This window comes from Danio rerio, chromosome 6, assembly GCF_049306965.1.
Source record: "Danio rerio strain Tuebingen ecotype United States chromosome 6, GRCz12tu, whole genome shotgun sequence".
Taxonomy (NCBI): domain Eukaryota; kingdom Metazoa; phylum Chordata; class Actinopteri; order Cypriniformes; family Danionidae; genus Danio; species Danio rerio.
In genome coordinates, this window is record NC_133181.1 from 41,956,737 (window position 1) to 41,970,051 (window position 13,315).

General features: G+C 34.8%; 1 protein-coding gene across 10 annotated transcripts in view; it reads right to left on the reverse strand.

The window, feature by feature from the left end:
- The window catches only part of scn8ab (sodium channel, voltage gated, type VIII, alpha subunit b), a 101,046-nt gene that overhangs the window by 18,576 nt on the left and 69,155 nt on the right, over window positions 1-13,315 (reverse strand). For 8 of the 10 annotated variants that reach the window (XR_012407459.1, XR_012407458.1, XM_068221810.1 and 5 more), the window contains 4 exon segments: window positions 11,243-11,719; window positions 3,910-4,027; window positions 3,065-3,219; window positions 1,086-1,259 (listed from right to left, as the gene is read on the reverse strand). Coding sequence is in view for 8 of the 10 variants with exons in the window: in XM_068221810.1 (XP_068077911.1) it covers window positions 1,086-1,259; window positions 3,065-3,219; window positions 3,910-4,027; window positions 11,243-11,719 (924 nt within the window). In the remaining 2 variants the exon portion in view is untranslated. 10 annotated transcript variants of the gene reach the window in all.

Here is a 13,315-nt window from a genome sequence, read left to right on the forward strand (position 1 = left end):
AAAAAACTGTGACTGCTGAGCATGCAAGCAGCTAGTGACACCGGCCTTCGCACCCAAAAATCGAACCGGCCTACTGGGAACTCTCCCGGTGCTCCCGATTAGCCAATCCGGGCCTGCAGTCGATCATCAATTTTTTAAATACTCCGATCAGCCCATCTGACACCACCATCTGTGCATCTTTTAACTTGATTTTCAAGTTTTTTATTATCTTTTATCACTACGTCCAACTGAGTTTCTAATGGCTGATTAGATATTTGCATTGACGGGCAGCTGAAGAGCTGTACCTAATAAAGTGGTCAGTGCGTATATATTAAACATAATTAATGTATATTTACTATTAAATGTATATTGAATCTTAAGTATATTACATAGAAGCGTAGGAATATCCCTGGTTTGTATTTACACTAAAATTGTGGATCTGGCAAGAGAACTAAACAGTGTGGCTGACAAGAGTGACAAGTTGTAAAGGAAATATTGTGCAGAGAGCCCTAATATGGAGATGGATTGGGCAATTTTTAATGCAAATGACTAATTTGTGCACAAAACCACTCATTTAGAATACTCCAAAATCAGCAACATCAGAATGAGGTTAAAAACAAATTGTTGGAAATGTTTTGTGTGAAGTTCTTGGGTGTACAAATATGTATTTATGCATGCCATTATTAATGAAAGAGACCCAATGTTTCTGAACATTTCATTTCTACAGTACATTTTTTTCAGCACATACCAAGCATAAAAATGACTGCATAACCATATTTTGTAAACATGACTAATATACACATTAAACTGTCACAGCCCTCAGATTTGATTTGATTTGATTTAGAGATTCGTCTGAAGGCTGCTGACAACAGATCAGACAAAAAGAGTAGAATGGAAAACATGTTCATAATAACAAATAACATCAGTGTTTCTTCAAAATCATTGATATATATATATATATATATATATATATATATATATATATATATATATATATATATATATATATATATATATATATATATATAATGCATTATGACATATTCATGTATAGATACATTTTATCAAAAATTGTCGATCACATGGTATTAAGCAAAATTACTTACATCCACAATGAAGAAGTCCAGCCAGCACCATGCATTGGTGAAGTATTTGACAAACCCATAGGCCACCCATTTTAGCAACATTTCCAGGATGAAGATGTATGTGAAGACTCTGTCTGCATATTCAAGAATGATCTGGATGGTTTTCCTCTGTTCAATATATACATCCTCAAATGCCTAAAAAACAAAACAGAAGAGATTTATATATAAATGTAACTTTTATTTTTAAAATATGTATTTAACAGTTTTTAATAATTATTAACAAATTTATTAAATCATCTTATATATATATATATATATATATATATATATATATATATATATATATATATATATATATATATATATATATATAAACTACTTTGTTTGATGAATGGATGACGATTCACCTACAACTTTCCTAAAAACACTTTTTACTTTCAGTCCCTGCCATCCCCAGAGTGTGGCACTGCAGTCCCACATACATCAGTTCACAGATGCTCACTTTATTTGGAGTTTGGCCACGGTCCCTAATAGTAGCTGTAAGAAAGGCAGCAGCAGCATCTTCTGCATGTGGACGTTTTTCTACAGCATTTGGCTACGCTCCCTAACAGCAGACATGAGATACTGCAGCCCCAAGACAGACTGCTGAGGTGCAGTGGCCGGTTCATTGCAATATAGTGATAGCCATTACCTACTTACATAGATCATATAGCACACTGCATGCTATGCAGTCTCAATCACATTACAATCTACCTGGAGACCATTAGTTCTGCACATATACATTGTGCAAGGATGAAAAATCTATACAGTACCCGTGTATCTTCCAAGAGAATACTTATCATGGTCCTTAATTATTTTAGCTTCTGCAAATCTATATCACTGACTCCCCAAAATGCCTTAAGGAGTTTTTGAGGTTAGTTACACTGTCAAGTTATTTTCATCGCTTTCAATGAACAACAGGGAACAAAATAAGGGCCTATATTAGATTAATTGCTTATGTTTTTTTCCTTTCAACAATAAATTAAATATGTATTAAACTTTAAAAGAAATGTTTAGCTTCAAAGACCAAACTTAAACTATTTCAAATGATACCCTGTTATCAAATATGATTTAAATACAATCCAAGAAATATTTTCAGATTAACACAATCAGAGATGTATTAAATAATATAATGGCTCTTATATATATATTTCAACTGCTATCACTTGCTTCAATGGTTAAAATTTTTGAAAATTAATCTGAAATAAACTGTCATTCATGAGGGATAGTGAGATCCTGATTAAATTATGCATTAGATTTGCAAAAAAATGTGCATTTTTCATAAATTACAGGAAAAAAATATATACAGTTGAACTCAGACTTATTAGCCACCCTGAATTATTAGCCTCCTGTTTATTTTTTCCACAATTTCTGTTTAACAGAGACATTTTTTCCAACACATTTCTAAGCATAATAGTTTTAATAACTCATTTCTAATAATTGATTTATTTTTTCTTTGCCATGATGCCAGTAAATATTATTTTACTAGATACTTTTCAAGACACTTCTATACAGCTTGAAGTGACATTTAATGGCTTAATTAGGTTAACTAGACAGGTTAGGATAATTAGGCAACTTATTGTAAAACGAAGGTTTGTTTTGTAGACTATCGAAAAAAATATTGCTTAAAGGGGCTAATAGTTTTGACATTAAAATGATTTTTAAAAAATTAAAAGCGGATTTTATTCTAGCTGAAATAAAACAAACAAGACTTTCTTCAGGAGAAAAAATATTATCAGACATACTGTGAAAATGTCCTCGCTCTGTTAAACATTATTTAGGAAATATTTTACAAAGAAAGAGAAATTCAAAGGGTTCTGATAAATCTGACTTCAGTTGTATACAAAGCTGATTTGAACACCAATGTGTACGTCTTCACACTTTTTAGAAATTAGTAACAAATAATTTCAGCTGCTGTTTTTTTTGTCTCTTAGAAAGTTATGCAATGTGTGTGTCCTCACCAAAGCTCCAGAGCTGAGAAGAATCATAAAAATGATGAGCGTCTCAAACCAGTTGTGCTCAACAATGAGGTAGCAAGTTTTCCTCAGAAACCACCAGTACTTCCCCCAGCCCTCAGTAATAGGCACATCACAACATTTGTAGCGCGCCACACAAGCTGAAAAACATCAAACATGTAAGCTGAATACACATTTACATCATACCCAGACTTAAAATGTAAGTTTTTTAGTAGTTCTAAAAGTAAAACAGATGTACACTGTAAAAAAAAAAACTGAAAATTAGCTGTTTTCTGTATTTTGTGATTTATTTTGAATATTTCCCAGTTTATTTATGCTTTCAAATTGCATTGTGGGACTTAACTTTGAAAAGTTTGAAAAAAAAGTTATTTTTATTAACATTTTTAATTGTTTGAAGTCATATATTGCCTGGGTTGTTGCTGTGTGTTACGTTACAAAAACCTTGTAATAAGCTGCCAGTACGTTTTCTGTTGTTTTACGGACTTATTTTTTTCTATAAATTATGTATATAATCTTATAGTATTTCAAAGTACTAAAATGTCAATAAAAGTGACTTTGTTAAACTGTAGAGTTGAATTTTCAACTTCAAAATTTGACAGAGAAGAAATCAACATCCCATAATGCAATTTAAAATCGTAAACAAACAGAAAACAATTGTGAAATATAAAATACAGAAACTGTGGATTTACAGCGTACTACTACCATGAAATACAGTATATACTAGGATTGTAGCTTAAACTAGATATTGAATTTAATATATACATACACACACATACATATTAGGTATATTGAATCTATCCAATTAGATCTTACAAACATGCATTGCTCACCATCAGTCCAGCAGGCCTCTGGATCTAAGTACTCTTCCACCACCTCCACCACAGCCATCTCCTCCTCATCAGGCTTTATATCGATAGTACTTCCTTCAGAAGAGCTAGTGTCGTCCAGCTAGTGGAAAAACGCACAGCAATATACACTTAGTTCATTCCGATTTATTCTCCCACTTCTATATTATCCATTTATATCAACTTTCCAGACGTCACAAAAAAAGGTCAGCATATGGTGATCTTCTGATTTGCGATATACAGGTAGAAATTCTCCACACAATAAGAAATATGCTTCCCATGATGATGATAAAAATGATCAAATCTACATTCGGAAGCTGGTTTGGTCAGGGCTGTACAGTGCTATCAAAAAGGTCTGTGTAATAAATACCACATTAGCATGTTTGTGATACAGCATTGAATTTGTATGAGCCTGTTTACAAGCTACTGACATTATTTTACTCTAAATTCACTTAAAGGTTCAGGACACCCTGGATAACTTTTTTTTATATTAACAGATTTGTGTGTGTTGAGCATCAGTTAAATCAATGTTAGCACCTGTCAGCTTTAATTGTGGGGAAAACTGGATAATTTTGAGCTTTTGTCAGCTAATTTCAGCTTCCGGTTTTTAAATGATTTTTGGGGCGGGATCAAAATCGGCGACGTAGCGCAGCACTGCAAGTGCAATGATGACGCGTCGGTTTCTCATTATTATTCATAGCGGAGTTTTCTTATCCTATGAGAAGAGCCGGCTGCTTAATTATTCATGAGACCTGCCAGACTTGCCAGAGTCAAGCCCGAGCTGTGAGACACGTCACGGACCCACGGCACAGGCACACAGTATTTAGCCGTTCATGAAGGCTCGTATGTGTTTGTTTGCATGATCCACGCGGTTTGTTGCATGTTTTCCCCCGCGATCTTGTCAGGGCCGATCATACAGCAAAGCTGTGTGTGTGCTGCTAGCATTTTTGTCGGGAGAGCAGCACGAGAATTAGAGAATGGTGGACGCTGTCTTTTATTAGGAGTTCACTCACATTCAGACACATCACTGTGCTGCTGTGTTTGCCTAAATCCTCCAGATTACCAGCAGGGCTAACGGTTAAAATAGACAGGTCAGGAGACCTGCTGCATACGGGGTCTGCTGGATACGGGGATTGAGGGAGAAGTCCCCATTTATACGGTTTACATGAACACACTTACCTTTATAATTATATAAATTGTGGTTATGTGTATATGAAATTACGAATAACAAATGTAGCAGGACATTAAATCACTATTTATTTCTTTGCATTTTAACTTTGTAAACTATAAACTCATGCGTCTCACGGTTTGTCTCATTTTGTGAGCTAGCTTTGTTCGCTCCCCTTCTCCCCTGCTGGCCACGCCCACTCCTGCCCGATGCTCGCGGAGCTCCACACCCATTAATCATGCATCTTTTGAAAAAATTCTGAAGTAGACTTTAACCGAAAGTGGGGGGTGTCATGGCCCTTTAAAACAATCAGGTGTTTAAAATAACGTTTTTTGTGACAAGACGTGGTTTCATATTACAGAACGAGGAAGAAAACATACTGTTTAATAGGATTCTATAGCCCACAGAGATAAAGGATGAACTGTAGATTAGCTCTGCATTATAAATGTATTTGTCACCAAGGAGGCTTAAACTGCACTTAAAAATGGTGAAGTCTAGATCGGATACGTGGCCAGCCGGAAGTGCGATAATATAACAATAAAATACTGTATAACAATAATTGATATTTTTACAGTACTGTGAGAGTACAGTACAAATTACACAATACAATTTATTGGGTAATTTAATAGAAAGCATAAATAATACAAGTTTAGAGTTGGGGTGGGGGTAGACGTTAATAAAATACAATAAATGGGAAATTGAATAAATAATTCTCGTTAACATCCGGCCACAACCATATGCGATCTTGCAACAACCTTAAAAATAAATGCTGCGTCCCAAAACAGCATACTTCCATACTATATAGTACGCCAAAATCAGTATACGAGCCGAGTAGTTTGTCCGAATTCATAGAATTCGAAAATCAGTAGGCGAGAAGTACCCGGATGACTTACTACTTCCGGCGAAATTCTGAAGTGCGCATCCCATGCACGCTGCGCTATCCCATAATGCCCCGTGAGAGAATTCATGAATGGAAGTGAGGCGACGCAACTGATGCAGGTAGATCACATGACCATGACAAAATGGCGGATGTAGTATGTCCGAATTCCATTCATACTTTTCACATTCATACTGTATAGAACGTACTTTTCTAACGGCCGAGTAGTACGTTTAAATTCAAATGCAGTACCTACTGAGTAGTAGGCGGTTTCGGACGCAGCCAAAGTGTTTCTATTTTTGTTTCAATCAGCTACAGCAATGGTGGGATGTCTGTACTTCTGTGATGCATCTGTAGAGTTAATGTATAAGGGCACCCTCTAGCTTCCAGTATGAATCAAACAGAATGTATGCATTTACATGTGTGCTCAAAACAGCCTATTGTTAGTTAACATAAAACCTTTTCTAATTAAATGTGTGTTACGATCGATAGGAGTTGTATCCTTTGTCGCTCTCTCTCTCCCTGTCTGTTGTTTGCTTTTGCCCTCGCCCTATCACCTTTAGTTCTAGTTTATGTTGCTGTTGGATTTGTTTAGTTCTTTGCTTTGGTGGCACTCTAGTTCCTTTCCCCCCCTGTAACTTTTGGTTTGGTTATATTTCTGTGATTGTTTCTATTTATTTTCAAATGCTTTGTACAAATCTCATACATGCTTATTGGTTGGCTTTATCATATTTCCTTATAGAGGAATACACAAATTATACGTTAAGTTTGTTTGTTTTTGTTTATATACATCCATTTTCATCAGTCATAATATAACTTTCTAAATGTTATGTTTTCTTTCCCTAAACAACTTATTAAATTGTAACAATAGGACTTTTTTTTATAAGTAATTAAATTCATCTTTATTTTTATACTGCTTTTTACAATGTAGACAGCCAAAGGAACTTTACATCGATGAATATGAACAAAAAAGACATAAGCATATATCCATATCACCATTCAACATCAGTTTTGATGTTAGCAACACACAAGGAAACACAAGTGAACAATGCAAGTAAATAACCCAACGTTGACTGACCAGATGTGTCCTAGCGCTAACCTTCACAGTTCTTCTGGGTGTCCAGTTTAATTAACATTCACCCAAGACACAATTAACCTTGACTCAACACTAACTGAACTAACAAGGTTACAAACTATCATCTACATATGCAAATCAGACAGTGATGAATGACTTTTGCTGTATTTTATGCAAATCAGGAGTAGTGTATTGATTTTGTTGCATGTTATTGTACAACGCATCTGTATTTACATCTAATCTAATCTATTAAAACTTAATATTAGATGTTATATTAATACATTATTAGTTCTATTCATTGTATTCATTGAAATTAATTGAATATTAACTGAAAACAATTCAATATCTAAAACTTATGTCCAACCTAAGTCACCAAGGCCTTAAAAGAGAAAAAAACAAAGTTACATCAATGTATATAATATTATATTATATTATATTATATTATATTATATTATATTATATTATATTATATTATATTATATTATATTATATTATATTATATTATATTATGTTAACAAATCATATAAACATTTTAATTACATAAGTGTTAAGAAACACTGAAAGGACTAGGCCAGTCAGAATAATACCTTATAATATATAATACTTGTAATAGTTTATTGTATTAAATAATGATGATGTCTACATATTTTATTAGAACATTGTTTTCATAAGAGAAAAAAAACTTCTGAACTATCTAAATACAATTCCTTTTCATAAGACTGCATACACAACCCCATAAACCTATACAAACATAAAAAAACACATGCCTCTGTCAACCGGAAGAGTCTGACCCTGATCGCAGCAGGCCAGGATGACACAGCACTTTTATAAAAGCCAAATCGTTATTACACACACACACACACACACACACACACACTGGCAGTCGAAAGCATCAGAAGCATCAAAGAGCCCTCACACACCAGCACTGCAGTTTTCCCTGAGCCAGCCTGGCCAATCAGAAACAAAGTCCCGCCCAGCGCTGCTCTGTTTGGCTAACAGAAAAGATCTGCCTTGATGCCACTGGCTGGATGTTCAGCACATGTAGTTCAGCAGTACTGGATCTGTTACGTCTAAACTGGGTCAAGGTGACCCGGTGTTTGCACAGAGAGCAGTACAATGACAGGAGAGTCCGTTTAATATCAATAACCAACATCTCACATTTTCACTGCGCATGCACCTTTACTCAGTCAATCCTTCACTCTTTCCATTCACTTCGAGGGCCAAAGGTAAATTCTCAATTTGAGCAACACATGATAACAAATCACTGCTGACACTGTTTATCTGGTTCAGTCACAGCATGCTAATTAGTACATAAAACTAGCAATGCTCTTTGTTTTTGAGGGAATTACCAGAGGTTTAATAAAGCAATTATATTGAAGCGTACACACACATATATGCACGTGTACGAGCGCACACATACAAAGGGAAAACATTACATCATCTGGTGGACTGCATCTATTCTCTGGCTGAGTGGCTCAGCACTCAGCAGAAGCAGCAAGGCAATAAATCACAGGAATAGCACAACTCAACATTCTTATACTGCCTGCGAAGCCTTAATCCACCCATACTGCTGTAATCGACTACTGAGACAGACTTCATCTAGTCTACGCTCTACAAATACACACATCGTCTCATCATATTACTCCATTTAATTACAGTTTCTCCTTTGATTCATTAAAGCATGCATAATGCATTTAGCCACCAATGTATCACATAGAAAATGACCGTATACAACAAGTTAATGCAATCCTGATCATTTTGTGTCGTTTTTGTCATTTGTAAAATAATAATTAAGGATTTTTTTTAGGATAAAACCTCAGGAAATGTCTAAAGAGATGCAATGAAAAGTTACACAATCATTTGAAATGTGCCAGGAAAGAGAAAGCCGGTCTCTGCCAGCCTACACAAACTAACTCTTTCTGAAATAAAATGAGGCAAAAAAGCAACATGGACTCAAAATGATGATCCCTGTGAATTCTGTACAGTAAGCAGTAGTAAGCCATTTTCAATTCCTCAAAGAATACTGTAAGAGCTGTACACAATTTTCCACAGCTTTGCTTCAGCCTTATACGGTACGCTGTATATATAAGGCTTATAGTTAATGCGGCCATATGATGATTATCTTAACTGCATATTTTGTATATTCATTATCATTAATTACTAGTATAATATTCTATTCTACTCTGTTTACACTACATTTAAAGATGCAGCATGTAAGTTTGACACCCAGTGGTTGAACGTGGTATTGCACTCTTGGTTCAAAACACATGCAAGCACAGTTTACCAGACTGACCACACCAGCAGGAGTTTGCCTGACTATCGAGCCTAAAGGCTGATTAAAGTCGTGTTCTAAATAAATGCAACGACATGCAATAGAAGGAGAATTTTCATATTAAAAGGAGTTTTTGTCCTAACCAACACCTGGAATAGATATATTAGAAACGGCTTCTATTTCTTGCAGCTGAACAAAAAAAAACTGACAACGATCAACTCAGGTACGCTTCATATGCTTTATTCACTGTTAAATGTTAACGATGTTAGTTTGAATGCCATTTTACATGACATTTATTGCCATATACTGAAAGCAGCAGCAGATAGTTCACCTCTGATCTTGAAAATAAAATAAACTTTGAAATTGAACTTTAGAACTGTGACTCGGTGCAAGCCAACACATATCAGTGATTCAGCATCTATATGTAATAATGTTAAAGAAGTGTAATATGTATTTATTTAGTAGTGCAGTAAGTGCACATATTGTGTGCTTCTGAATGGTTGTATTTAAATTTCTGTCATGTTTCGTCTAGTGCAAACAGCCAAACAGCTTATCACTGCTAGTCTGGTCGTGGAGCGTGTTGTTAGGACCACAGGGTTACAATGTAACCTTCTTACCTAATGGTTCCATTCATATTATTTATATTCTTTGCTAATTAATAACCATCTCATGTAGAACTTGTAGTCTGCTGCTGTCCAACGGAGGTTGCATTTTTAGCTTCAGACGCACGCTTTAGGAGCCTTCCTGACTGAATGAATCAAATATACAGTTTTCCAGCAAGGTAATCCGGGGTGCAGAAATATAATTGGCTACACTGGCTGTAGGTGGGTTAAAAGAACCAAAACAAAAAGACGTTTGGACATAGGACATTTTCAAAGCAGAATAACTAACTTCAGCATTCTTTTTCAGATAAACAATAAGGTTAGCATTTTTCTAAAACATCTGCAAACATATTATGGTATTTTTATGCTTTAGAAGAGTCATAAATTTATATACAGCACCTTTAAGTAAGTCACGTGGGGCTATTTTATATTATAAAGTTTATATTATAAAGTTAATTTGCCAATAGTAATTTAAACAAGTAGAATTATACTCTATATACTATATTTAATTATTTATAAAAATATCTTTTGAGCATTAAAGTAAATATTTAATTTAAATAAGTAAAAACCATTCCAAGTTAAATAAATAAATAAATAAATAAATAGCATTATCAAACGTCAGTTTTAAAATTTGCCTTTGCCGAAAACAACTATCATCCATTATTCACTTCCAGCACATTCTATGAACGTGAATGATGCTTTTGAGCAGATTTTCTTTGTGTAAGTCAGATTTTTATTAGTCTAAAAAGACATAAAAGCCGTTATTACTATGAATGAGTAAGTCTGCAAATTGCAATATGGAAACAATAGAATCCTGCCCTCTAAATAAAAGACCTGATTGCCAGTTAAAATCAGTTTGTGATGCTAAAACGTAAATTCGGCTAGCAGTTTTCAAAATTTGGTTCTGCTTTATATTAGGTGGCCTTAATATGTACTTGAACACGGTACACTGAAATAAACCATTTGATGCAATGTACATATTGTGTAAATACATGTTTTTACATGATTGATTAAATGCATGCATGGCATTTTTATAATTTAATATTTAATTACACTGTTAAGCATCTCTTACACTTGACCCAGCCTAATACCTACCCATACCACCAAACCTATCCCTAACCATACCCGTATCCCAACTCAAGACTACCATAAGTGTTCTGCCAGAATACATTATGAACACAGTAAATATATTATATTTATTTTTTATGCAAGTACATATAAGTTAATATCAAATGTCAGCAATTTTCCATTCAACTACAAATTAAACTTTGCAAGTTGTTGCAAACAAAGCCAACTTCATTGAAGAAACTTTAATAATACTCACATCTTTGCTATTTTCCACATCCGATTCGCTGCTGAAGTCCTCCGTGTTCAGATTCTCAAAGTCGGACTCTCCAACAGCAATGGGAACCCGTACAGTCAGGTTGGGGTTGTGGATGAAGGACATGGGCTCCTCATCAATCATGTACTTTCCCACGCTGCTCCCAATGCCACTTGTGGTGCCATTCCCGTTCTTGGGGTAGTTCAGATCACCACATTTGATTTCCACGCCGGTGTGGTTGCCCATTAAGTTCAGTTTTTTGTCATACATGTCATCAAGCGGTTTGTCTTCATCTTCCAGAGGTTTCTTCTTCAGGACGTGGGCCACCAGCAGCCGTACATGAATTTTGAACCAAGCAATGCCTTTCTTAATGCGGATGACGGAGATCTGCAGGTTGTTCATCTCACCGTCATCATCTGTGGCAGCCAGATTATCAGCACTGAAGGAGCTCAGCAGCAAGGCTAAGAACAGGTTCAGCACCTGGTCAAGAGAAACAGGAGCGCTTTAGATTTCACATTTATTGGCTGTGCAACTTGTTCATTTCTGTTTAATATGTCCACTTTAATGGCCACAATGAATCCGGGATGATCATTTTCTGATGATTTCCAAATAAGTGGCCATTATTTAATCCACTAATTATTATAATATATAGGGGCCAATTATAGGTCTGCATAATATTGGGAATAAAAATTATATAGAAAAATATTTCAACAAATGACTGGAGAAAAGAAAATATATAGAGAGAATCAGCTTTTTTTAGAGTGAGTGAGATGACTGCTCGGAAATCATCTGCAGAGAAAAATTAGTAAATTTAAATTAAAATAGCAAAACAGATGTATTTTTTTAATGGCAAAAGTTTATTATTTTTTGAAGGGAAAAAATTAAGGAGAAGCTACACTATAAAAAATTCTAGAAAAACTAAAAACTAAACAACAACAAATAAAAATTCCACAATTTTCTCCAGTTCATAATGTTTATCAATTCAAAATTATTTTGGATTTTCATAATAAAATATCAAACAATAAATAAATCAACATAAACTTTACATATATTGTAATAACAAAATCCTGAAATAAAAGTAATTTGATTATACTGTAAAATCCCGCTACAAACATTATTACTTTAATTAAAATTTCTCCTTTTTTATTTATTATTTTAGTAATATTTAATGAAATAGCAGCTAAGCAATAATGTAATCAGTGATGGAAATAACAGTGCTATAAATAAACAGCGTTCCTAATGGCCATACTTTTTTCAGTAACGTGTAATTCATTGATTGGTTCCCGCTACAACATCATTACCATTGCTGACAATAAAGTGTGCATTTCTTTAACTGCGATCACTGAAGCAATTTTCATGTGAGCATTATCTCAGCCATATGACCTCTCTTTCTCTGGGGTGGGAGTGTGTGTGTTCAGGGCTGAGGCAGGACACATAATCATCTCTGAACGTGGTGTAACTGAGAACCTGATGATTGTATTAGATGGAGTACATTTCCATCATTTGCCAATCAAAGGAAGAATAGTGCGAGTGTTCACACACAAGCACACACACGGTCAAGAGCATACCAACGACCAGGAGTCAGAACAATGGCAAATCCAAAAAGTTCAAATGTAGCCTAGGGTTTGGTGATATCGACCAATTTGACATTGTACGATGTCTAATGTGAAACATTGCGATGGACGATGGCATCGTCATTGTAGGCAGCGGTGAATTAATTGTATATGAATAACTATTTAATTTATAACGACTTAATTATTTATAGCCTACCGTATCAACCACCTGACCCGCATGGTCTTTGTTTTACTCATAAGTAATCAAACAATAAATAAATAAAGATAATGTACACACAAATTACCACCTGCCAAACACTTTTTTTTGCTGGACTCTTGCATGAACAGACTGAGTCTTCTGTGTCGTTAAAATGGCGTCAACAAACTTGGTTGGTAAAAAGGTGCCCAACCAACAGAATCCAACCAACAGTCTCTGAGGTTTTTACTAAAATGACTAAGTACAAGCGTGAAAGCGAATGACTGAAGCAGTGTACTGACGCTGTGACATTACCTGACAGATTTA